Source organism: Pangasianodon hypophthalmus, chromosome 4 (genome assembly GCF_027358585.1).
Source record: "Pangasianodon hypophthalmus isolate fPanHyp1 chromosome 4, fPanHyp1.pri, whole genome shotgun sequence".
Taxonomy (NCBI): Eukaryota; Metazoa; Chordata; class Actinopteri; order Siluriformes; family Pangasiidae; genus Pangasianodon; species Pangasianodon hypophthalmus.
In genome coordinates, this window is record NC_069713.1 from 20,681,708 (window position 1) to 20,707,933 (window position 26,226).

General features: G+C 38.1%; 1 protein-coding gene across 3 annotated transcripts in view; it reads left to right on the forward strand.

Moving 5' to 3' along the window:
• dock11 (dedicator of cytokinesis 11) overlaps positions 1-26,226 on the forward strand; it is a 75,392-nt gene continuing 49,166 nt past the window's right edge. For all 3 annotated transcript variants that reach the window (XM_026937321.3, XM_034303517.2, XM_026937322.3), the window contains exons 1-16: positions 1-234; positions 5,795-5,911; positions 6,367-6,456; positions 6,615-6,697; positions 9,154-9,214; positions 12,277-12,369; positions 12,485-12,619; positions 12,858-13,032; positions 16,750-16,829; positions 16,997-17,080; positions 17,200-17,340; positions 19,346-19,573; positions 23,098-23,220; positions 23,530-23,612; positions 23,987-24,109; positions 24,220-24,296. In XM_026937321.3, the coding sequence (XP_026793122.3) occupies positions 133-234; positions 5,795-5,911; positions 6,367-6,456; positions 6,615-6,697; positions 9,154-9,214; positions 12,277-12,369; positions 12,485-12,619; positions 12,858-13,032; positions 16,750-16,829; positions 16,997-17,080; positions 17,200-17,340; positions 19,346-19,573; positions 23,098-23,220; positions 23,530-23,612; positions 23,987-24,109; positions 24,220-24,296 (1,795 nt within the window). In that variant the 5' untranslated portion in view covers positions 1-132. The remainder of the gene's footprint in view (positions 235-5,794; positions 5,912-6,366; positions 6,457-6,614; positions 6,698-9,153; positions 9,215-12,276; positions 12,370-12,484; positions 12,620-12,857; positions 13,033-16,749; positions 16,830-16,996; positions 17,081-17,199; positions 17,341-19,345; positions 19,574-23,097; positions 23,221-23,529; positions 23,613-23,986; positions 24,110-24,219; positions 24,297-26,226) is intronic.

Here is a 26,226-nt window from a genome sequence, read left to right on the forward strand (position 1 = left end):
GGTGCTGAGCAGCTTTGCGTATCTGACCGCGCTACATCTGTGTGTGTGTCTCTGTCGCACCTGGATTTAAGGTAATGTCTCGGATTTCACAGGGAAAGTTGATGGAACTGTTAAGCGTATAAAGTCAAAAGCATGTCCGAAGTGCGGAAATTCACCAAGCGGCTGAGTAAACCCGGGACAGCGGCGGAACTCAGGCAAAGCGTGTCGGAGGCTGTCAGGACGTCTGTTGCTGTGGTTAGTAAGCTTTAGTTTACATTTAGTCTAACGGAACAGTGTTCTGTCGGTGGTGATAGCTCTCATCCTGTCTCTCATCATACAGAGATGGATGGCGCAGTTATTTCCTCGAATATAAGCTCAGGTCTTGTTTCATTCGCGACCTGACGTAAAGCAGTTTCAGCCACAGTTTCCCGTGTGCTGAGCTGATGCTGTGGCTCGAGCCCTCAGCCAAAGCTCAATCGAACCTGCTTTATGTGTTTCAGTGTATTAGCTGAAGATTTTCAGTGGGTCGTGTTTACACTGAGTGACCCTATTCCCCTGATAATGGCTGTTCCACTAGTCTGATGTGCCTGGTGTGCAGACCACATGGACTGTGTGTAGTCTCTCCTTTGTGTTCAGAAAAAGCCGCCCATGTGCTTATTCAGTCTCATTTTACTTTCTTACTTTATTTTTTTAATAGGATATATTGGGTTTGAGCTTATGTGTGTCCTTGGGAGACTATTGCTTGAATAGTGAATGTAAGCTGTGTCCTTGTTGAAGGATGAATGGACACAGGCAGAAGCATGGAGGTGTGTTATTATCTGTGCATGTAGTAAGATGTTGGATGATGATGCTGCTGAAAATGATGCAGGAAAAAAAAATGGCTGCAGTCTGAATGTTGAGCCTGACAAGTTTTAATGGGTGGCATGATGAATTCAGTGTCTTGTTACATCCTGGTTAGGGACAGCCGGTCGTCCGGCAGTGCTCCATGGAGGTTGTAGTGATGCTGAGGGAATCCCTTCAGTGTTTTCAGTTCTGTACGTGCTTTCTGCACCTTCTTGCTTTTATTCTACATGCCATCAAAGCCAGTCCTCTTCACCGTCACTTCTTCACCATCTTTGCCCTGTGATTTACTTTGATCCTACAATAAGCCAGGTTGTCATGGTGTGTCTTGGGATCACAAAAGCTTGAGTATGTTGTGTCTACGCCTGGTTTCAAATGTCTCAGGTGTCTTGAGTTCAAAACTTAGCTGACTTTGATTTTGACTTTGAACATAGTTAATGTTTACAAATTATATTAATCAGCACAATCTTTGTACCATAACATACTATGTTTTCAGTCTGTGGCCATTCCTGGAACTGAAAAGAATTTAGACCTACAGATTTAATTATACCGAATTAAATGAAAACAAGTAGCACACACACTTTAGGTTCAGGAAAAGGCCATGATGTGTTTAGGCTGTCACGTTTATACACAGAGGCCAACAGCTGCCTTTTACATTTGTGCTAAGTGAAAGTTATCTGGAAAAGCAGTTAGCCCTTTAGACCTTTGAGGCAGACCTCAATTTGTGTATGTCACCATTGTTGTTGGAATTTCTGCAACTGAGGTTTTATCATAAATGTTGGTTATAAATATTTCAGAGGAGCGTCTTTCTGCGGATACGGAAGTAAGAACTTCACCATAGCTAACCCAAGCGCCAACGCCCTGCAAATAGAAAGTGGTCTGCTGCTAGCTAACACTTCCTTTTCCCTCCTGTTTGTGGTTCGACGATCTGTAGTTCGTCTGTTATACTTTGTGCCTCTTTATATTATATTATACAGTAGCAGTAAAGAGTGAAGGGTGCTGGAGTTGGGATACCTACTTTGGCTAATCTCAGCCCAGTGTACTGATTTCTCCTATAAAGGATGAGAAACAGTTCCTTGTTCAGAGTACAATGAAGAAAGTTTGTTTGGGGTAGAACTGAGAGGGTTCAACAGTGCAGGCACAAGGCAGTAAGACCCTGAAATTCAGCCAGTGTTGGAAGCCTGGATTGTGGTTTCAGAATCCTTCATGCACATGCCTTGTCGCATGACAGGAAGCTGTTAAGCTTGCGGGTATGCAGATGTTACAAAGTGAATATAAATTTGTGTAGTTGCTTTTGAGTGACATACAGCTCCTTTTGTATTATCATATGATTAACATAGAAAATCAGCATGCACTGGTATGATGTATCTGTGAAGTAGTTCTAAGGGATTCTTACAACACTTTTTATGAGCAGCAAATCCTGTTGAAACTCAGCTGCAGAAACAATGAGCAGATTGTAAAAGACTCGAGTTAAAATTGTGCTGAACTTGGTGCTTCTTATCATTTGTGCTCTACTTGAATACACCGATTGCTCAGTTTTGGGGCTAAAATTCCAGAGAAAGCAGAACATCACTTACAAACATCTTACTCCTTCCTTTCTCACTTCCTGCAAAATAAGGCTCTAAAAGAAGTGAGCACGTTTACATTTTAGGTATGAGGTTTAAGATTTACCATTCTTTCTAGGGTATAACATCTTTGTCAAGCTTTTTTTTTTTAAGTTTTCTAGTAATTTTCATGGAAGTACCCAGGTTGATATTAATCATACTTTCTGCTGCCAGACAACCTCCACTGATAAGTAAATCAAGAGGTCATGACAGTGTCATATTAAAAGGCTTTCTGAGTCCTAAGCAATACATAATTCTCATTGGTACCCTGATGCGCAATCACGTATCCACAGATAAAAGAAATTTATAAAAAATATATTTTTTTAAAGGATTTTTAAAACAAAAGTTAATTAACACTTTATTTTAAATATTCTTTTATAATGACAGAAAAAAATGGACATCGTCGGAGATACTTAAGATATTTTTACTTTTAATAATACGAATATGTTAAGTAGTGTATTTCAAATTATGGTGGTGGGAAATAGTATAAAATAGAAACTTTCAAACTTTCCATTTGGAGCAGTACATACTATTACAGCCAAACTTTAGACAGTTTGTGTGCTGTGTAATGAAAAAATAGAAAAGCGAAAGTAAAACTGCTGTGAAGGTTGAGCAGGTCAAGCAGGAATTCATATCGGCCAAGGACACATGGTATTGAGTTGTTCATCCTTGCATTAAGAAATTTATCCTTTATGTGGAATTGTCTGTGGCTGTTTTTATAAAGCATTTAACAATACTTTGGATAAAAGCGAGATCTACAAGATTTTACATTTTGCAATAAAAATATGTTTGCATCTGTTCTGATTGGCAGTGTTTGATTACATGTGATTATTTATAGGCCTGAATATAAAGGTTGCAGAACCAACAATCCTCTCTGATTAATGTGAATCTGGTGCAGGGCAATTAATAATGTGACAGACATATTAATAACTTTGTGTGACATTATGATTAGGGTTAGATGATGTAAATTTGTTCTTTAAGCAGCATCCTTAGATCTTTCAGTAGCACGTTATTTGAGGGTGGATTTCAGAAGGCTTCATGACACATAAATACGTCTTTAATGACAATTGATGTAAACCTACACAAACATTGCTTATTCCATTAATCTTTTGCAGATATAAAGAGTAGTTTCTTTGTTTATAATGACACCTGAGAGACGGTGTTCTGTGTTGGCATAGGTTGTGTGGCTGGTGCGTTGGTGTAGCGGCTAGCGTTGCCACCTAACAGCTCCAGGGTCCCCTGAGCTCAGGTTACTGTCTCTGTAGAGTTTGGCATGTTCTCTTCATGTTCTCATGAATCTCCTCCAGGTTCTCTGGTTTCCTCCCACCTCCCAAAAGCAAGCCTGTTGGTGGATTTGCTACCATGATCCACCATTACCCTGACCAGGATAAAGCAATTACTTAATGAATGAATAAGAATAAATGAAAGAATGATTGACTGAATGAATAAGCTTGTAGCTCAGTGATATATCAGTTATAGCTGTCCAAAAAAAGGGTAACTCATCAAACCATTCAGGGAGCCTTCGTGCACTGTCAATGTTTCATCATAGGATAAAAGTGATCAGTCTGAAAGATTTACCACTGGACCCGCTCACTGTAGGGGTCAAGCATTCAGACCTGCACCATTTTGGTGTACGCCCACTTGTCGAGAATACGGTGAAAAGTGAAAAAAGTGTCCATATCCCTTTTTTTCCATATCTATATTGACCAGTACCTGAAGTTTCTGCACCAGAACTGGAACTCTCAATGTGAATTCATAGTTGCAATTAAGGGTTTATGTACTACAACCATACTATAACATCCCTCTCTATGTAGTTTTTGCTGACAGTCTGGTCACGTCCTGCACTGACATTCTCAGTCACCTGAGTCACCTGTTTTTCCTTACACATCATGGTAATGCATAAGCATCACCAATATTGAATTTCCAGCCCCATTTACTGATGTCTTGCCCATAGTTCTAAATGCAGATGCCAGTTTAGTCACTGTTCCTATTGAAACACAGCCAGTTGAGCAGTCTTTGTTACTGAACCGCCTGCTCCAATAATAAACCAATAATTTAATACATGCTGCAGAGCATGATACAGTCACTTAATTGTATCATACAGTACACATGTCTGGAAGCATCTTCACTTGTTAGTTTATCTCCATCTCAGGTTTTCCCTTTCATTTGCTACATAGTTCTGTATGCTATGTATCTCACTGGTTTTCACTGGTCCTTAAGTGGGTTGGATTTGACTATTTATAGGGCAATTCTATCACACTGTAATAACAATGTTATGTCTATAGATCTTTTTGGCATCACTGAAAGGCATACCAGAAGTACATTGAGCTACAGTGTACAAGTCAGTTGTCATGATTTTGTAATGTAAGTCAGACCGGATAGTGTCATCACACAAACCTATGCCAATAAAATCTATCTCACTTGACCTGACTATCACAACCATGTGTGCTTTTTGAACATCCTATTCCAGATTTAGTCTCTGTTTGCTGTTATAATAACCTCCATGGTTCAGGGAAGGCCTTTCACTAGATTTTGGAGTGTGGATGAGGGGATTTGCCCATTCAGCCACCAGAGCATTAATGAGGTCGGGCAAAGATGTTCGATGAGGAGGGCCTGGGGTGCAGTCAACATTCCAGTTCATCCCAAAGGTGTTCGGTGGGGTTGAGGTCATGGAGTTCTTCCACTCCAACCTTGGCTAACAATATCTTCATGGATCTCTCTTTATGCACAGGGGCATTGTCATGCTGGAACATGTTTGGGCCCCGTAGTTCCAGTGAAGGGAAACTGTAACGCTAAAGCATGCAAAGACATTCTGTACAATTGTGTGCTTCCAACTTTGTGGCAACAGTTTGATGAAGAACCAAATATGGGTGTGATCATCATCCACAAACATTTAGGCCATATAGTGTAGCTTATGCAGATACCTTATGAAGAATACCCTTAAGTAAGTATTAACATGTGTTAAGTGTTAAAGGGTAAAATATAGAAGCAAAGGTGATCAAAACAGAGTTTTTTGTTGATTTTTATAGGTTGCAATCCCTTCACCCAAAGTAGTGTCACGTTTTTGAAGATACTATTGTTACAACATGCTATCATAGACCTAAAAGGGACCCATTATTTCAGATGATGCTGTACATATGCAGTTTTCTGTTTTCTGCTTTGAAGAAGCAGCCACATTTAAGACCTTGAAGGAATTGAACTTTGGTTTAATTTTGGTTGAGTAGACAGATTAATGGTAAGAAACCCCATAGATTGTGTAATTCAGTCATCTTATTAATATATATTCTTATTTCTGTTTCTTTCTCTCTCTCTCTCTCTCTCTCTCTCTCATGTGTGTGTCTCTGTGTGTGTGTGTGTGTCTGTGTTTGCAGGAACAAGCCAAGATCATCGAACCACTAGACTATGAAAATGTTGTGTTCCAAAGGAAAGCGCAGATCCACAGTGATCCTCAGAGAGACCTGCTTCTGTGGCCAGCTGATGACGTCTCAGTGAGTCCACCAAAAATAACTCTTATTATGATACAGTAGAGCTCAGTGCAGGCGGCTTTAAGAACACATTGCCAATGTGGAGTATATTTAACCCAACACCATGAGGAGTACATTTGACCCAAGATCTTACTCTAACATAAAGTAAATAAAGCAGCAGTAGGTTATGTAGTATAATGAAGCAAATTTGAAATTGATTATCAAATGGTTGAAGCTCTGTCAATAGATATCTATAATTTTATATCTGTAGCTTTGCTGTGTGATAGAGAAAAGTGCTTACTTTTATTTACAATAGTTTAGATCCATTTTTTTCTATATGTTTGTTGATTAGGATCTACAACAATACTGGATGTTTGATGCATAAGCTTCTGAATTTGGGGCAGTCATACAGGATGCTTTTTTAAACAGCCAGTCAGTGCATGCTGTACTCAATATTTCTTTAATACTGCTTTTTTCAGGAGTTACGAATCGAACGTCAGAGAAGAACGACTATTTCCTCTGTACCTCAGAATGCTGAACAAGAAGCTAAAAGTCTATTTGCAACAGAGGTACTTTGCAGAACGTCTGATTCTGATTAAAAAAAGCTTGACTAATACGTGTTCCTGGACTAAGCAGAGCGGTTTTGTCACACTTTCCTACCTTACTCATGTTTTTATGAGTACATCTGGTGCTGTGATGTAGTAACTGGTGAGTGTTCTTTTGGCAGTGCATCAAAATGTACAACACTGAGTGGCACATGATCAGTTACAATTATGAGGCTTACTCAGGATGTTTCCGCACTCTTCCCAGGTAAGATGTTCCAAGTTTATTATTATTATTATTATTATTATTATTATTATTATTAACTGATTGTTTTGTCTCAGTATATGAAATGTTGTGTCTTCAATGTTTGAAATGTTTGACATGTAAATAACTCACTGATTAACTTAAAACTAAGTGTTACTGTATTTGCTTAGAAACACTATTTCGAAAGCTTTTCCTGTAGCACAGTGAGTGTAAACTCAGCTTTGTCCCCAGCAGTTAAACTTTACTGATCTTATTTAAGAAATTTTAACCTTATTAACTGAGTGAAAATACACAGTGGTGCTAGATAGTTAGTGAATCCTTTATAAATTTCTGAATTTCTACATGAATCTGATCTAAATCTTACACACAAGATCCTAGTGTGTGTTCCAAGAAAACATTCCCCACACCATTACACTAGCAGTAGCCTCAAGTGTTGACACAAGGCAGATTGGGTCCATGCATTCATGTTGTAGGCACCAAATTCTAACTCAGCCATCTGCATGTTGCAACAAAAATCAAGATTCATCACACCAGGCAATGTTTTTCCTTTCTCGAACGGTCCAATTTCTTGATCCCAGTGTAGCCTCAAATTCCCGTTCTTAGCTGGCTGGAGTGGAACGCAGTGTGGTCTTCTGCTGTTGTAGCCCATCCTCCTCAAGGATTGACATGTTGGTCTTCAAGCATCTGAGGTGCTTTTCTGCTCACCACAGATATAAAGAGTAGTTATTTAATTTACTCTAGCCTTCCTGTCAGCTCAAACCAGTCTCACCATTCTCCTCCGACCTGTCTCATCAACAAGACATGTCTACTAACAGAACTGCTGTCCATTGGATGGTTCAGCGGTTTCTGATATACTCAAGTTTCAAGATTTCAGCATTTTTTTTTCTCAGATTTTCTCAGTTGGTTACTCAAACCAACCTGTCTGAAACCAATCACATTTTTGATGCATTCTGGTTTTGATGTGAACTTTAACTGAGGCTCTGTGGCTCTCTTTTATTAACCATTCTTTTATGCAGTGCCACATGATTGGCTAATTTATAATTGCATGATTGTGCAGATGTACAGGTATTCCTAATAATGTGGCCAGTGAGTGTATTTACTTTCCATTCCTTGTTGCAAAGAATTATCTGACATCTTTAGGAAAAACCTATGTGAACCTGTAATTCCAGTCATTGGTGTGAAAGCCTTGAGCAGAATGGACTTTAACCAGACAGCATACCCGCTGCACCACCACACCTCCAACAAAAACCACTCTGAATTTTGCAGTAGGTATTGTAGTCAGGAAGGCAGTATTGCTTTGTGGCTTTTTTAGTTATCATCAGAATATGTAGGATTAGTCTCTTTGACATGGGAATTTCACTAACACATAGATGCTGGACGCCATGCATGGCATGACATACAGACAGGTGACAAATCAAAGGATAAACTAACATAAATGTTTTAATAAGCTGTTGGGCCACCACGAGCCATCAGAACAGCTTGGCATAGATTCTGCAAGTCTCAGGAACTCTACCAGAGGGATGAAGACCATTCTTTTTACAGATCTTCCCTCAGTTTGTGTTAGACGATGGGGAGAAAGTTCTAAAACACTCCAAAATCACTCAAATCTCCCATATTTGTTCAACTAGGTTGAGATCTGGTGACTGCAAAGGCCATAGCACATGATTTACATCAGTTTCATACTCATCAAACCATTAAATGAGCCTCATACCCTCATACCAGATCCACTGTTTCTGCCTTTAATGTGTCGGTACACAATACTACTAATTTTCCAGTATAAATACACAAACGAAGAGACAGATTTCTTCATAGAATAGTGTTTGCTTAAACATATCCAGCTATCCAGATATTGCTACAGATTGACCAAAGCATTGACTATGTTCTGTGTGTGCGTTCTCCACATTGTGGAAATCGCAGAACCATATCTGGCCATTTTAAAACTCAAAATTCCTGAAGAACAGAAACTTTGAAGATCTGACTTGAGTGTTTAGGTTCATAGTCTTGCTACAAGACTTAACTTTAGTTAAAGCTTTAATTCATGGACAAATAGCCGACATGTTCCTGTAGAATTTCCTGGTAGGAATCTAGAATTGTGCGTAACTGAGACACACCACTTTTTGTGTGCAGCTCCTGCACAATTGTCTTAGTACTGGGTAAGTCTGTAGTTAAGTCTGAGGTCTGAATACCAATTTTGGTATTAACTCTCCATTATGTATGGTCAAGTCAGCAATGAATATATGGCCCTTAATGAATAAAAAAGTACATTTTGTGTGATATTAGTTTTATTGGGTTCTTTTAATCTATTTGTGATCAAATTTTAATTTATTCCAAAATTCAGAAATTCTTCAGAAGTTCACAGTCTTTCTAGCTCCACTATAAGTTCACAGTGTGTTCAGTCTAGTCAGTTGTTCCAGTGCTCTGCTCACAGTCTGGCTGCTCTGCTTTGTTTTCTGTTCCAGTAAAGGGACCAAGACTGAGAAACTCCCATACCACGTGTTTGAGACTGATGAGGGAGAGGAGGTAAGAGGACTTCAGTGTGTGTCTGTGATTCTGAATTCCTGAGCAGTGTGCTGAAATGTGCTGTCAGGCTGGAATCAGTGAAACTGCAGTGTTACTTTTGACAATAAATGTTACAATATCCGTGAGCGCTCATGATTTGTTGGCTCGGGGTGTACAGGAGCTGCAAAGCTACTAATCTAATAAATGTTTAAAGAATGATGGCCTCTTTTTTTTTTTTTAGTCATGAAGTATGATTTGATTGCTGAAAGGAAAATCACAGTCACATGGCTAGAGTCAGGACAGAGGCCTTTTCAGTGGCCTGAGGCTTTCACACTATAAATAGCCTCAAATGAAATGTCCGGTCGATCTGGATAATACAAGATGGAGAGAATGAGTGATTATTAAAGGAGAAAGTATTGCTTTCTCCATGTTTTGTGTGTCCATAATGCATCAGTGCCACTTAGGGGCTGTTCTAATTTTAAACAGCTTTGTACCATTCTCTGTGGGGTTGCTGAGAGTGTGATGTCATCATCATGATCCAGAGGTCTTATAACCCTGCAACTAATTTTCAATACTGTTTCCTTATGTTAGCCAGTTCCAGGACATTAGCGTGGCCCTGTACATGTGTATTGAAATTAATGAATGATGGAAAATAAAGGCTTTTAATCCATAGAGCGGTCGGGGAAGAGGGGAAGTGGAAGAGTGATTGATCCTTCAGTCTCAGAGGAGCAGTGAGAGAGAGGGAAAGAGAGAGAGACAACAAGAGAGAGGGGGGGGGAAGGAAGGAGAAATGAGGAAGGAGGAGGGAGTGCACTTGGACAATCACATTACAGTAGAGAGCTAGAGAAAAGCACATTGATATACGGCGCCAGGCCACTTCAATTACATTAGCGAGATATAAACAGGCACACACACACACACACACATATACACACACTGTTTATGACAGTGCAAAGCTCACTGCATGAATTGGGATTAATTATCATTAGTATCAAAACTATGGAAAACCAGAAATAACACATATGGCTTACTGATATTTTATTTTTCATGGGAACATGACAGTCCACATATTAAATAACATCTGTTTTTCATATTAAATTTAGTAGGTTATAGGACTACACTGTTGCTACAAAGATAATTTGAATGTAGTAACCATACAAAACATGATCTGAATGTGACCTGAAGAAGGTCATAAGAATGTTTGAGTCTGTTTAAATGACTGTAAGATGGAACAATAAGAAATTGTTTTTAACTTACACAGTAGCAGGGGTGGAAAAGTTACTGAGAATTCTACTTAAGTGAAAGTATACAGTAGATATAAGTGCCAAAATAACATTCAATTAAAAGTGGACATATCCAGCCAACTGTATTCAAGTGAAAGTAATAATGTCTTTACCCGATGAGTTTAAGTAATATCGTGTTTTCATGTGAAAAGTAGAATTATTATTCATCTAAAACTGCTAAGAGATGATTTTTGTTTTAAGTGACTGTGCTGTTTTGCCTGAAAATATTAAGTAAGTTCACTGGTCACATGCATGACTAATGTTCTGTGGTTTGCTAATGAATTAATCAGAAGTAAATAACTAATATTTACCCTTAGCTAGAATTTTTTATTATATTTTTATTGGACATGTGAGGCAGGAACATGCAAGTATTAGGCATAAACTTACAGTAGATGCCCCCGTTTTTAAGCATAATCAAGTTATACAAATAACCCTTAGCTAGACTCTGACTTGTTGCCTGGCCAATTATATTAGCTGCCGGAATCAATAGTTTAACCTGGCAAGAAAACGTGAACTTAGATAAATATAGCCGGTTCATGTTATCAAATTAGCAAACCTTACATCAGCATGCTTTTTCAAATTAGCTGGAGTTCATGGCTTCTAGAGAGGCAAAGGAAATGCCTCATTTTATACAAGTCTTTGCTTACTCCTGCATATTGAAACATTTTACTGAGCTAGGGCCACAGATAACTGTAGTGCTAACTACATTGTGCAGCATGAGTCACAGCAGATAATGAATTAGTCTGATTTTTTAAAATAGTTTTTTCTACACTGATGAACTTAGCTGGTTACCTGAAATGATTGAACTGAGCCCATTCGATTGATGTATAGCACCCATTCGTTGGGCAGATGAGAGAAGAAGAGACCTTTAAGATTTGTAAAAATGTGACGTAATCTAAATTGAAAAATGTAAGGAGTAAAAAGTATTTTTTGTAGAAATGTAATTACGGAAGAGTACATGTATTCACTTTCACTAATACTAAAGTATAAATACACCAAAATAATACTTAAGTATAGTAACAAAGTAAGCTACTCAAGTATTTTCCACCTCTGCAAGGTAGTATATTCACATAAATATGCATAATAATATGAAACATTTATTGACACCGGGTCTTGTGAATATACTGTACTGTGCAAAAGTACAGTCTTTGGCCTTTGGCTAGTAGGTTGTTTTTTTGTGTACCATGGAGAACCTGCCATAGTTCTTCTGTAGAATTTGACTGTCTCACTTGCTTCAGTTTCTGTAGAAAAAAAATCTCAGACATCCTGGATGATGTGGTGTATTATTACATATAGTATGTTACTGTCTTCTAATGACATTTAAAAAACATTTTTTAAATTTATTTACTTATATACACACAAAAATCACATAAAATCAGCCTCAAAAATAAATATAAAAACTATAGAGTGCCTAAGGCTTTTGCACAGTACTAATGCATGTACATTTATTACATTTATAGTATGTCTATCTGTAATTTTACCACCTTCATTAATTTAATCCAGCTGTTTTATCAGTCTGCTTAAAATGCTTACGTTAGGTGTATGTGTGTGTGTCTGTGTGTATGTGTGTATGTGTGAGACAGTACTTTGATATGGAAGAATGGGGAAGTGTATCAGTGAGGGACAGCACTCCTGAGTCAGCATTAATTTGAATGAATGCAACTGAAATACAAAGAAGTTCTGAGTGCCATGGAAGGGCACCCGTTCCCAGCAGAACATGTCTGAGAAAAAAGCAGGTTCACAAGCAACGTTATTGACTGTGTGTGTGTGTGTGTGTGTGTGTGTGTGTGTGTAAATCAGGACTCCTCATCACTATGCTCTCAGAAAGGAGGTGTGATGAAACAGGGATGGCTCTATAAAGCCAATATCAGCAGCCTTTCTGTATCGATGAAGGTAACTGAAACCTGCAACAATAAACTGAAATCATGTGGTTTATATTTTGTCTTAACTTTGAGTCCTTTGTTTAAATGTCAACCTCATTTACTTAATCAGGGTTTTCTAATCCTAGGCATTCAAGCGGCGGTATTTCTACCTGTCTCAGCTCCCTGATGGTTCCTACATTCTCAACTCTTACAAAGATGAGAAGAACTGTAAAGAGACCAAGGGCTCCATTTACTTGGACTCTTGTATCGACGTGGTGACGGTACTCCTTATCAGAACACTTAACCAGGGAAAATCTTTACAAGCTGTTTAGTCAGAACTTTCATATCTCCTTGGCTCAGACTTGGGCTTAGCTTAGTGGCCAGGCTTGTGGGATGACATGGGGCTTTGGAGATCTTTTATTTGTAGTATTTTTAGGATTTGGAGTTCAAAGGCTTAGAAATAAAATGTAAATGCTGACTGAGGAATAATGGTGTAAATGATATCTGCCTGCTTCATAGTGTCCTAAGATGCGTCGGAATGGCTTTGAACTGAAGATGCAAGAGCGCTACAGTCACTATTTGGCAGCAGACAGTGAAGCTGAGATGGAGGACTGGGTGAACACACTGAAGCTCGCGCTTCAGAGTTCATCAGAAGACAGGAGAAACGGAACCGACTCCTCAGACTGTTCATTAGGTGTGTCTATCTCTCTTTTACTCCCTCTGTCTCTGTCTTAGAACTGGAGATGTTTTCCTAAACCCGATGGGAACTGGATATTCACACTGCTTTTCTGTTTCTCACATATTTGACAGGCTCTATATGGTTTAGATTTCACATTTAGGTTCTTCTTAATCTATACTATTTGGCCAAAAGTATGTGGACACCTGACTATCACATCCATATGTGGGCTTTCCCTGAACTGTTGCCACAAAGATGGAAGCACAGAATCATCTATGATGTCTTTGTATGGTGTAACAGTATGAATTCCTGTCACTGGAAAAGACCTAGGCAAAACATGTTCACGCATGACATTGCCCCTGTGCACAAAGCAAAGGCCATGAAGACATGGTGTGTCAATGTCGGTGTGGAAGAACTCGAGTGGCCTACACAGAGCCCTGACCTCAACCCCACTGAACACCTTTGGGATGAACTGGAACACTGGCTTCTTGTCCAATATCAGTGGCTGACCTCACTAATGCTCTTGTGGCTGAATGGGCAAATCCCCTCAGCCACGCTCTAAAGTTTTGTAGAACGACTTCTCTGAAGAGTGGAGGGTATTATCACAGCAAAAGCGGGGGACCAACTCTATATTAATGCCCATGGTTTTGAAAAGGGATGTTCAGCAACCCCATCTGGTTCTGACGGTCAGGCATCCACATACTTTTGACCATATAGTGTACTTGTCCCCTCACTGCCCTTATGCCTGGATTTCTCCTTTGCAGTTACCACTTTGTATCTTCTCTCTATTTTAGTTTCTGTCTCTAACTTTATTCCATTCTTCATTTATAACATGACAAGCTAGAGTCACTTGTGTTGCACTGAACGATGAATGCACTGAACAGTACATTACTAGGTTGTGTAAAGTGTATTGAGACTGAAAGTTATATACACCTCAGATCATACCTGCTGATGCTGCGATATTGAGGTATACTCTTTGCATATTACTTGTGTATTACTTTTGTATTTTAGAAATAAAACATGATGGGGCATGTCCCAATGTGCTTTCTTCCCGTTGTACCACAGCAGATTTTCAGTGCATTTTTTTATTTATTAAAGAATGGCAGTTCATACTTTTTATCCATTTACAGTTGCATTTACTGTTGTGGAACATCCATGAAACAGGTTTCTGTTATTATTTATGTTATAGCAGCTGTAAACAGCTGTTCACCCAGCTGCACTCTCTTGAAGTTAATAAAAGCAAAAAAAGCAGAATGTCATGTTACTGAGAAGATTTTCCCAAGTCGGAAAACTTAATGAAGCAGCCTTACCTTTGACTTTTATAAAGCGCCGACCTGGAGAGTCCTTCCAAAATTGCTAAATAAATGTCTCATTCACTGTATCAAAACTTCTCTGTATGTGAAACATCGACCATACAAATCCTTGCATTGTTGCTATGAAAACTAGAACATATCTGTGCAACAATAACAACAAGTGCATTAATATAAACCTGCAATTTGCCTTGCAGCCGAATGTCCTTCAGACCATTCCGAAATGAGAATTCAGCAGCACTGTGGTATAACTGCATTTAAGTCTCAGGGTGTACCTTGGCCTTTGCTAGAAATTCTACTGAACATTGACTGGCTCACCCACAATCTATAAATAATCATACATAGAAATAACAGCATCACGAATGTTTAGTAGGTAAAATTACACTTTGTTAACCCAGTTTTGTTTGGCTTGTTGGTCATCATTGTGTTACCTTTACTTCCCTTTCCAAGTTTCATACTTTATTTTCACTGAGGAAGTTGTTTAAGAGCATTATGCCTTCAGAGTTTCCTGTGTGCAGAAAAGGGGATCTTGGAGCAACTTTGCAACAAGTGCAGCCTGCTTGTGTATGCATGTGGATGTGCGCTTGAGTCTGGGTGATGCCTTTCATTAGAGCGGAGCGCATCCCACTCTTCTGCCCTGTGCGTAAATATTTTTCCTTGCGTTGGCAGACTGGGACTGAGCCATGACTGGATTCTGCTGTTCTGTGGGAGTTTTGTTGGACAGAGCACAAGCTAATACAGTTGACTTAGATCAGTTAGAAGCTCGGCATATGCCGGGAGATATGAAAAACTGTTTGTTTGGTATATATATATATAGTATATACACTCATCAACATCACCACGTCCTCTTTGCAATTTTTGCACATCTCCATATTCAATTTCTGCTGCTGCAAATATTTATTATATACTGTATAAAAATCATACATACTCTCTACCCGGCTGCTACTCCTTATGTTTACAAATTATATTGTTACTGGTTTGCACTACTGTCATCTGATTCACTTCCTACTAGAACTGTGTACTAGTCAGCGCTGCATTGTAACTTACTGAACCCATTGTCTTGTTTTGGTAGTTTTGTACTGTCCTGTGCTGTCTGCACATGTTTGCACTGTGCACTTCATGTAAAAAAAAAAAAAAAATATATATATATATATATATATATATATATATATATATATATATATATATATGTATGTATGTATGTTTGTGTGTGTGTGTGTGTGTGAGAACCATGGCAATTATGATAAACATGTTCAGATATTATTAGATTACCACAGCATAACCCGCAGCAGATTAAGGATGTTTCACATGTGGCTGTTTGTCATCTTTCTGTCCCTGTTCTGTTTCTTTTCCTGGTTGTGTGTTATCTGTAGTCTGTTGGCTAGAGCCACATTTTAGGTTATGAAATGTAATAAAGGCATTATTTCTTAAATATTATAAAAGCAAATATTTAAAAGCATTTTACTTATAACTAAACAATTCTGACTATATATAACATAACTTCTGGGACGCTTAATATGTCCTTTCATTAACTGCAACACCTGGCCACTGTAACCTCATAGTGTGAAAATTACTGCAGCAGTAAAAGTAGTTGTAATCTGTAGTGTAGGGAATTCCCGGAGAATGTTGACGTAGAGATAAGCAACATGTTGCTTTATAGAACATGTGGTTTATTTGCAATGATATGCCAGCCGTGAGAGTGACGTTGACGTGTTAGGCTCAAGTCTGGCCCATCTCTGCAAACTACTTCAAAGGCGAGAGATTATATATTGGGTACAGCTCTAAACATTTTGGTGTGAAGTAAACGGAAGGCTGAGAGATTTAGTGTTATATGCTGATTTGTTTCAAACTGTTGGGGAATGCCTTCACCAAAAGGGTGAATTGTAGCCAACAACAAATATAGGTTACACTTAGTCAGATAACATCCTGGCTATTAAAAATCCTGCTTCAAAACAGCACTAGAATAAAACAAGAATCTAACACAGTGAGTGAATTTACGGGTCCATTTATTATTTTGGTCGTTTTTACCCAAGTGAGGTCAAATACAGTCTGATGATTTGTTTAAATTTGATGAAACACTGGTGAAGAGTAATATATATTTAAGTGGTGTTTTTATGAACTGAACTGTTTTTCACTGTATTTTATCAAATCTGTGTTTTCATGTTTAACTGCTCATTATTACAGTAGCATATTACGGTACAATGGGACTGGGGTGAAACCAATAGAAACTCATCGTACATACGCACAGTGTGCTTCAGAAACTGCATCTCTCCACAGATAAAGCTTTCTAATGTGTTTATAGTTTGTGTTACTTTTGTATGTTATTTTTATTGCTTTAAGTAACAGCTGTCCCACACAGGTGACCGTCAGCTCCATGTTACTATATTACGCATATGTATTTACTCATGTATTTACCTTTACTCAGATGAAGAAACCAGTAGCCAAGGGAAAACAGAGAGCATTACCGAGGGCTTTGGACGGAGTCTTCATCCAGAGCTTATGAAGGTAAAGCAAATTATAAATAACTCAATCCACTTATCATATTTTAATGTACTCTAATTTCTTATCAGACTGTCTACTACAAACTAAGTTGTTCAGAGAACTTTTTTGCACACTCTCTCTCTCTGCCCATCTCCCTCTCTCTATCATTTATACCCAACATCTATCTCCAGTATGCCAGAGAAACAGACCAGCTCAGTAAAATCAACAGGAATGAAAGTAGGCAGAAGATCCTTACCCTAGATCCAGAGACTCAGGTTGGTAGCCATTATGCTCTCCTAAAGTTTTATTGGTGTAGCTCTTTCTGTCTTATACTCTTCTGATGTCTGTAGTCTAATGACTGAGTCTAGTTGATATGGTGTTATTCTCTTCTCAGAGACTGGATTTCTCAGGCATCGAGCCAGATGTGAAGCCATTTGAAGAGCGCTTTGGTCGCCGTATTATGGTCAGCTGCCATGACCTGACTTTCGCCTTGCAGGGTTCTATCAGTGAGAAAAGCGATGGAGCGCTGACCAATGTAGGAGAAATTTAACGACTGTTTCACACACATACAACCGGGTGACAAATTAAAGGAAAAACCAGTATGTCTGAGTAGTATCTTAGTAGTGTAATGTAGTGTAGTTACTTGATGTTTTGATGATGTTGGAGAGTGCTAACACATCACTCCAAAATTATCAAACGTGTTCAGTTGCGTTGATTTATGGTGACTAAGGTCACAGCATATGATTTATGATTTATACTGATCAAACTCTAGTGAATGGGGACATTGTCGCCCTGGAAGCCACTCCCATCAGGATAAAAATGTTTCCTCATAGGACAAGGGTATTCAGTCAGTATTATTTAAGGGGACAAGTGAACACAAACTATGCCAGCAAAATGCCCACACAACAGAGCCACACTTTTCCCTTTAACTTGTCACTTGTCTGTATTTTATAATTGTCATTATTTGTCAGAATTTGTGTGCTGCATTTGACAGGTTTATAGTAAATATTATTGTCATATTTTCAACAAGGTAATATCACAATATACCATAGTGGCAGAAATGTCTCAATACAAAGACTAAAAGTGCATTCTGCCAGCGGTTTTATCTTAGTGTTGATCGAGGTGTGGTTCATGTATGCCAATAGGCGTATTGTGATGGTTTTGTTGGCTGAAATGGTTCATTAGCTTACAGCTGCATTTGACATGTTTATAGTAAATATCATTTTCATATAACAAGCTAGCAGCTGGAATAATGCACTGTTAGTCTTTCTATTCAGACGTTTCTGCATATGCATTAACTCACTCCACTGAAATCAGTAAGAAAAGACACCAGGCAAGTCAGCCTGAATGAGACTTGAATGAGGAAGGCTCTCATTTTGGCATAAGCACTGCTTTTGCCGAGACAGGGCTGTAAACCACAGTAATGAACATAATCCTCAGCAGAGCGCTCTGGATGGCATATGGGCAGGAATGCTGACAGACACTAGTGTGGTTGGAAAATCTGTGGCACTCCTCCCAATAGTAAGCATGAGAGTCTTAGAAATATTTATAAGTAATGGTGTAGACTTTCATCAGTCATGCAGGCTGTTTGTGTTTTAAACATAGGCAGCACCAGATGGAAATAATTTTTCTTTGGCTGTTGCTATCAGTAGGACATTTTATTTAAAATCATAAAAAGCACTATTCCTTGATGTAGCCTTATTGTATGTACATTTCTGTGTGCATCAGTATGATTAAACATCTTTGGTAATACTAAATTTGACCTTCGTAACACATTCATAAAGCAATTTATAAAGCAGTGTTGGAGGACTTATTTCAAAACTTGTGTACGGTGACTAGTATGATGTCTTTATATGAGAGTAAAAACCTCAGTCATGATCATCAAGGGTAGACATAGTTTTTCAAAGTTTTTTCTGTAATCTTTTTATTATTAGTTATTTGTTTGTTTTCACTAACACATTCATAACGCTTTGCAACATTTTCTATGAAGTATGCATTTTTCCTGTTATTCAGCTGAAATATGGGCTTTTTGAATAAGAGAAGCTATAGAATGTACACTGCAACAGTCTTATAAACACAAAATTGATTACCACTTTAGTTTAAGGGCATAAAACCATTCATTCAGTTGATGTATAGGTTTCTTGATTAAATTAAGCTGGAACTGGAATGGTGCTTCATAATAGTTTTCAAGGCAAATGGACCACCATAAGAGTGCTCTTAGTGAAGAAAACCTACTAACTTGCAACATAGTAATGACAAGTAAAAATTCAAGATCCAACAGTCTTGAACAGTTTACTCTTCTCTTTCATGTAAGGATTTATATAAGTATTACATGAATCCTCCAGTATTGCTATACAACATTTATGAATGTGTTATGAAGGCCCAATGTAGGCACGCTTCAAATATGTGTACCACATTGTCGTAATAGAACAGGCCAAATAATGCACAGTTTTGTCAGATTAGATTCTTAAACTCTGCTAGGTACCAATCGTTGTCATTGTTTGCTTCATTTTTGTTCATTCTCCTACTTCTTACTCCAGCCGGAGCCGTTCTTCATCAGTTTAGCCTTATTTGATGTAGCCAAAGGCTGCAAGATCTCAGAAGATTTCCATGTGGATCTGAACCCACCATGTGTGAGAGAGATGCTGTCTGAGGCCCCTCACACACCCGCTGAGACAGAAGGAAGAGAAGTGGCAGATGCAGTCAGAGTCAATGGCTTACCTGTTATTCAGAGAGTGTCAGAGACTCTTCTACACTTTCCAACTCAGGTAAGAGATGAACTTTTTTTAGATTTTAAGCATGTATGAATGGGTTTAATTAGGATTGAGTATTTTTTTTTTTTTTATGAGATTTTACAATTTAATTGTAAATTGGCCCAAAGTTGAATATTTTCTCATAACAGCACCTCCTAAAGTGTTTAATTCATCTAATACCACAGCAATTTGTCAGTGAAAATGCTGAAAGTCTTAGGCTGTAAGTAAGGCTGCAGGGAATACAGAGACTTTACATGTTTTGAAAATGCTCATGTTGCTGTGTTACCATGTGATGGGAAAAGGAGAAGTTGGGCTTAATTCATGAGCCCAGTAAGTCTATTAATACATATCATGAAAAGCACAAACTTTATGCATGAGGTGGGTGATATATAAAAGGGTCTATAAAAGAGGTGAAATGACTTATTATATATTGATGTTGTTCAACTAGCGTAGGTGAGTTTAATTACATTATCGTGGTGCAGAATGTGGCATGCAGAGCATTGGCATGATAGTTTGATACATTGCTATGCACATGCAGTACAACATTGACATTTCATTGAATTGAAGGTGCTGCAAATAAGTTGCATGCAAAAAAATTTTTCTGTTTGACTGGATTGATTTTAACAGCTATAAACAACTGTTCCCTGACAACCTCGCTCTTTTGCTCTGTTGAAATTAAGACAAAAAAAATACAGCTGAGAAACCTGCAGACTCTCCTGTGGTGTAACACCTGACTGTTACAAAGAGCTCTAGCCTAAGTTTCCTTCTATAAATATTTCCTTATATAAATATACATCTCCTTACAGAAACCTTCAACAGATCAATGATTATATGTCTTCCTTTGTTAAATAACAGCTCATTTTTTAATCTGTTTATTATTAGTGTATCATCAGGGACTCAGACACAGTGAGGATCCAAGTTTTAATAAAAGTTGTAAGCACAGTTATAATCACAATAGCACAGTCAAAAAAATCAAAGTCAATATAACAAGCAAAGAAACAGAATCAGAAAGTAATCCAAGAGACAAAATCCAAAAACAAGGCAGAGGTCAAACACATCAAGGCAAACAGGAACTTAGACAATAGTAAATATCAGCAAGGCTTCGCAATAAACGAATGTCCATCTGCTTATAAAGTGGTAACCCAGGAAGTGACGTGGAATTAAGAAATGGCAGAGGTCGCACTAGAATTCTGGAGAGCATGACCTCTGCTGGCTGGGGCGGGGAAATATCACTTACAAATAGTCTTAGATTGCATGGAGTGGTAGCCGTTCAAGTTCATGTAAATTAGCTATTACTATAGAAACAATAATGTATTTACACATTAATACGAATACATATAATACATTAATATAAATTTGCCTTGCAGCTGGCATTACTATCAGAGCCGTGTTGTTACAGAAGGTGAATCAACACCTCCTGACCAATCAGGTGTAAAGTATTTTAATAACTATGACTGAACTGTAAACACTGGGGACACTGTTCACTCTCCTAGAAAAGGAAGCTGCCCTTCGCTAAATCTTACAGAATGGATTGCAGGAATAACAGAAGTGGTAGTTTATGTAGGTTTAGAATACCTCTAAAATGGGCTCATTTTCCAGTTTTGGTGGATTTTCTCATAAGTATTTGTACTTATTTCATTGTGTCCATTTAATGGGAATACAATCCAGAAGTAGAAGCAGAAGTGAAGTAGAATTTGTCATTCCTCTCATTACGTACGGATATGGAACAAAATATAGTTCCCTAGAATCACAGTGCTACGCTCAGAAAACAGTGCCAAGTCAGGCAGACAGTGCAAAGTCAAAAATTACAGTAAATACTGCCAATATAATATACAATAAATTGTGCCATAAACAATACACTAAACTCTAGTATTATTATTTGTATTTTTGTTAACATTATTAGTATTATTAGTGACTATAGTAGTATTTTGATAATGTAAACTCTGTTAATAGTCCTGAACAGCAGTATGAATGTGTAAAGGTATATCTGTGTGGATTTGGTAAATATCATGTCTCTCTTGTAAATATCATGTCTCTCTTGATCTGGTGAGAGCTGTTGATGAAAATGATAGATTTGTCCTGCTTGTGTGGTAGCCTTCTTGTCCACACTATACCTTAATTATTCAATTATTCATTAGTAAACAAGTTTTTAAATAAAAATCCAATTAAGACAGAAGCCTTCACTTATTTGCTCCTGAAGTTTGTCTATGATCAGAAAGGTGTTTATTGTATTTGAGTCCCTGCTGGGGCAATTTGCATTCTTAACACTCAGTAATACTGTCTCTGATCCATTAGAGGCATTTCCTCAGCAGCGCCAGTGCTGCAGAGTAAATCATAGCCTGAGCCCAGACTGCCCTGTGCTTTCACTGCCAGGGTGGGAACTATGACGTGGCTTACTGGAACTGACACAAGCCAGAGGCTAACTCAGCAGAACAGAGAGTAACATCTGTGACATGAAAGGGACTCCGCTTGTTAGATCTGATTTTTGATGGAGGGAGAGGGAGATGGAAGATGAATCTAATACCAGATGATGAAAAAATGTCTGTGCAAACAAACAAAAAACCAAGCTGTAAAATAATAATTTAAAAAAAGTCTTGTAAATGAATCCCATTTTATTTTGACCAGTCTTGATAATCTTACAGATAGGAATATCATAACACTTTATAGTCAGTCCACTGACATGCCTAAGATTTCACAAAACACACATACTTTCGTATGCACAAACCCCTAATACCTAAAGTCTGAATAAAAATTTGGCTTGTTGGAAACAACAAGAACAAATTTCCTCATAAACAGAGACACATCCAAGTACAAGTGGAATAGAGTATCTGATGTCTGCAGCACTATTTCAATTTTACAGAGATAGTTGTTCTAGCAGTGTAAAAATCTCTTTAGAATAGATAAGCTGCTTTTCAAATATAATCATTGCATCTGACATTTTATCTGATCTGGAATATATAGTTGAACTGTAGCTTCTTCATCCATGACGTGGTCTTTATCAGTACACTCTTCCCTCTTACGTTTCCTTTGTTTCTGCTTTTGGCCATCACTCAGTTTCTGATCAGATGCACTAGTTTCTACCAGAGTCAGCATGGCTTTCCATTGATGCATTATTAATGTGCATTATTAACCATAAGGCATACTCATACATGAGATTCCTGATATTTATTTATTTATTATTGATAGCACTCTCATTCACTATCAGTAATAGGCAGAAATACTGGCTCGTTCAGAATAAAAAAGACCTATTGCTATTAAACATCTTGGATTTCTATATCCGGAGTTACACATAATACTTTTATATACTCTAGATTTTATTCACAGTCTAAACTAGCTAGCAAAATTCTTTCAATCCTGGTAATTCTGGTTTCTGTGTCTAGTGAACTATGTGAGGTGTTCTACTAGTGTTAATTTCAGTCCTCCACAGGCAAAAAAACATGCAGCATCATCTATTTTAGTCTGAAATGTGTAGATTTTACACATAGAAATGTATTTCAAAAGGAACCATATGGCATGATAAATGTCTTTGTGTTCTACAGGGCATCTTCTCTGTGACCAACCCCCACGCAGATGTCTTCCTGGTGGCTCGGGTGGAGAAGGTCCTGCAGAATGGGATCACTCACTGTGCTGAACCCTACATTAAGACTTCTGATATGTGCAAGGTACGAATGCCCCACTTGTAATAAATAAATAAATAACCACTTAAAAATGCACACGCAATGATGAGGGATAATGGAAGGATAAATGCTTTGTGGTGATGCTAAAGCATGTGGTTTCATTTCATTAGAATGGGACTTCTATTATCTGTCCTTTTTGGAAAATCTTTCAGAATATAAAGTTATTTGTTTTTATGAGTTGTGTCATGATCTGTAAAAAATGTTTAATACATATTTTAAGGCTTTGTTTCATTATGTAGATGTAGTTTTATCGTTATCTTGCTTTTCTTGCTTTTTTTTGTGCGTGATCTACAGACGGTTCAGAAAGTGCTGAAGACAGCTAAGCAGACGTGCCAGCGGCTTGGGCAATACAGGATGCCCTTTGCCTGGGCTGCCAAGTAAGTCATCTATTAAATATTATATAAATGAATGAACTGAGGCGGCAAACGAAGTTTGATGTCTCATGTAAAGAAAAAAAGGAGAGAAGGTTTAATTCCTAGTTGTAAGGTTTATATTTTGACATTTAGTAAATACATTTCAATGCTTGCATCATATATGTTTCGATTAAGACTCTAAGTAAAAATTATTGAAAGAGTTTCATAACTCTTGAAGAATGGTTGTTCCACAGAATCTTGAGTTATGTGTTTTATAGCAGTATATGATTACCTACTTCTTCATTGCCTGCTCTTGTTTTTTTTTTTTTTTTTTTTTTTTTTGCCTTCGAAACCTCTGCAATTCAGTCAAACTACACAATAATGTGATGCTGTTCCAGGCAGGTATTTAAAGATGCCCAGGGTAGTTTGGACATGGAAGGAAAGTTCTCACCCCTGTATCGCCAGGACAGCAGTAAGATCTCTACAGAAGACCTTATCAAACTACTGATCGACATCAGGAAGTGAGTGTGTATGCAGTATATGTGGTTTTTTTTTTTTGCACTAGATATGTGTCCCTCCTGTGTTTGTTTAATAATATGAACAGTGTTTTGAGAATTTTTTTTTCTTGTAGACCAGAAAAAAGTAAGCTGCAAATCATCCCAGGACAATTGAATGTCACCATTGAATGTGTGTCTCCGGACTTGCCAAGTAAGTGTCTAGATCACACCTTCTAAAGTTTCATAGGCAATATCTCTGTGATTGTAAATGCAGTTCTTGCAACCTGCTTCTGTTTGTTTTTTTCTGTTCGTTTTTTCACATCAGTTTGTCAGACCTTTGGGTTCAGTGATATTATTTGTATTAAAAAATTTTGAATACATGTGAATTTGGGATTCGGCTTTTGTCTATGGCAGATATAGTATTTTAGCTCGTATTGTACATTACTGAAGTGACAGAACTGTGGTATAACAACTGCTTACAACAATGATAATGGCCAAACTCCATCTACAGAAGTGTAATTTTCTCTCTCGCTATGGTTTGGTTACTGTGCTGACCGTTTAGTAAATCTCAGCTTTTTAAAACATGTATGTCTGCCTTTCTGAGCTTTCTGTTTTATTGTGTAATTATAGTGTCTTCTCAAATTGACAGTTCTAGGCCTCACCCGAAGGGCGTTTTATGGGCTTTGGTGTTTCTGTAACGAGTACACAAATACTCGTTCTCAAAACCATCATTAAATATTATAATATTTAGGTTTCATAATTAACCATAATTTGAAATGTGTTCATTACTGCAGTGCAAATGAACTGAAATCAACCACATTATTTTTTGCAACTATTTTTTTTTATTATTATTCTGCACAAACACAATGTCAGTAACATATGAATCTAAACAAATAATAAGCCAAGATATTGTGTTCAATAGTGCAATATATAAGTTGTGGTTAAAATAATAATTATGTTAATAATTAATAATGAATAGTTAGATATGTGTGCGTGTATGTGTGTGTGTGTGTGTGTGTGTGTGTGTGTGTGTGTGTGTGTATATATATATATATATATATATATATATATATATATATATATATATATACACACACACACATACACGCACACATATCTAATTAAGTAAGAGTAAGATATTCCTTTATTTGTCCCGCAGTGGGGAAATTGCATTTAGCAACAGCAGGGGTACAGTACAGAAAGAGTATGCACACAAGAACAAGGTAGATTAAAAACTATTCTGTACATAAATGGCTTAAATAGTGCTAAAAGCAAAAATCCTAACACAAAACAAAAAAAGGAGAGGGGTATATACACATAAGTACAGGTTGGTTAAGAAATAGTGTAGCTTGCCAGTAGTGTGACGGTATTGCACATTAAAATATTGCACACTGATATTGCACATAAATGTGAGTGTAAATACTGCACTGAGAGTTTATAAATAAATAAATCAGCAGTGTTCATTATAAAGTCTTACAGCAGCAGCAGTCTGTCACTGAAGCTGCTCTCCAGAGCTGACAAGACGTCCCGCAGGGGGTGGGACTCATGGTCCAGCATAGATGTCAGTTTTGTCAGGACCCGTCTGTCACCAACCTCCCGCACTGAGTCCAGAGGACAGCCCAGGACAGAGCTGGACCTCTTGATGACCTTGCCAGCTTTTTCCTCTCCCTCTCAGTGATGCTGCTGCTCCAACAGACCACACCGTACAGGATGGCTGATGCCACCACAGAGTCATAAAAAGTCTTTAGGAGCGCCCCCTGCACACCAAAGGACCGCAGTCTCCTCAGGAGGTAGAGCCTGCTCTGACCCTTCCTGTACAGTGCGTCTGTGTTGTGAGTCCAGTCCAGTTTGTGGTTTAGATGACCACCCAGGTACTTATAAGAGTCCACTCTCTCAATGTCCATTCCCTGGATGTTCACCAGTGAGGGGGCAGACCGGTGTCTGCGGAAATCCACCACCATCTCCTTGGTCTTTCCCACGTTGATGAGGAGGTGATTTGGCCGACACCAGTCCACGAAGTCCTGCATCAGTCTTCTGTACTCTGCGTCATCGTCGTCACTGATCAGGCCAACGATGGCTGAGTCGTCAGAGAACTTGAGCAGGACACAGCTGTCCGTGTTGTATGTGAAGTCTGCAGTGTA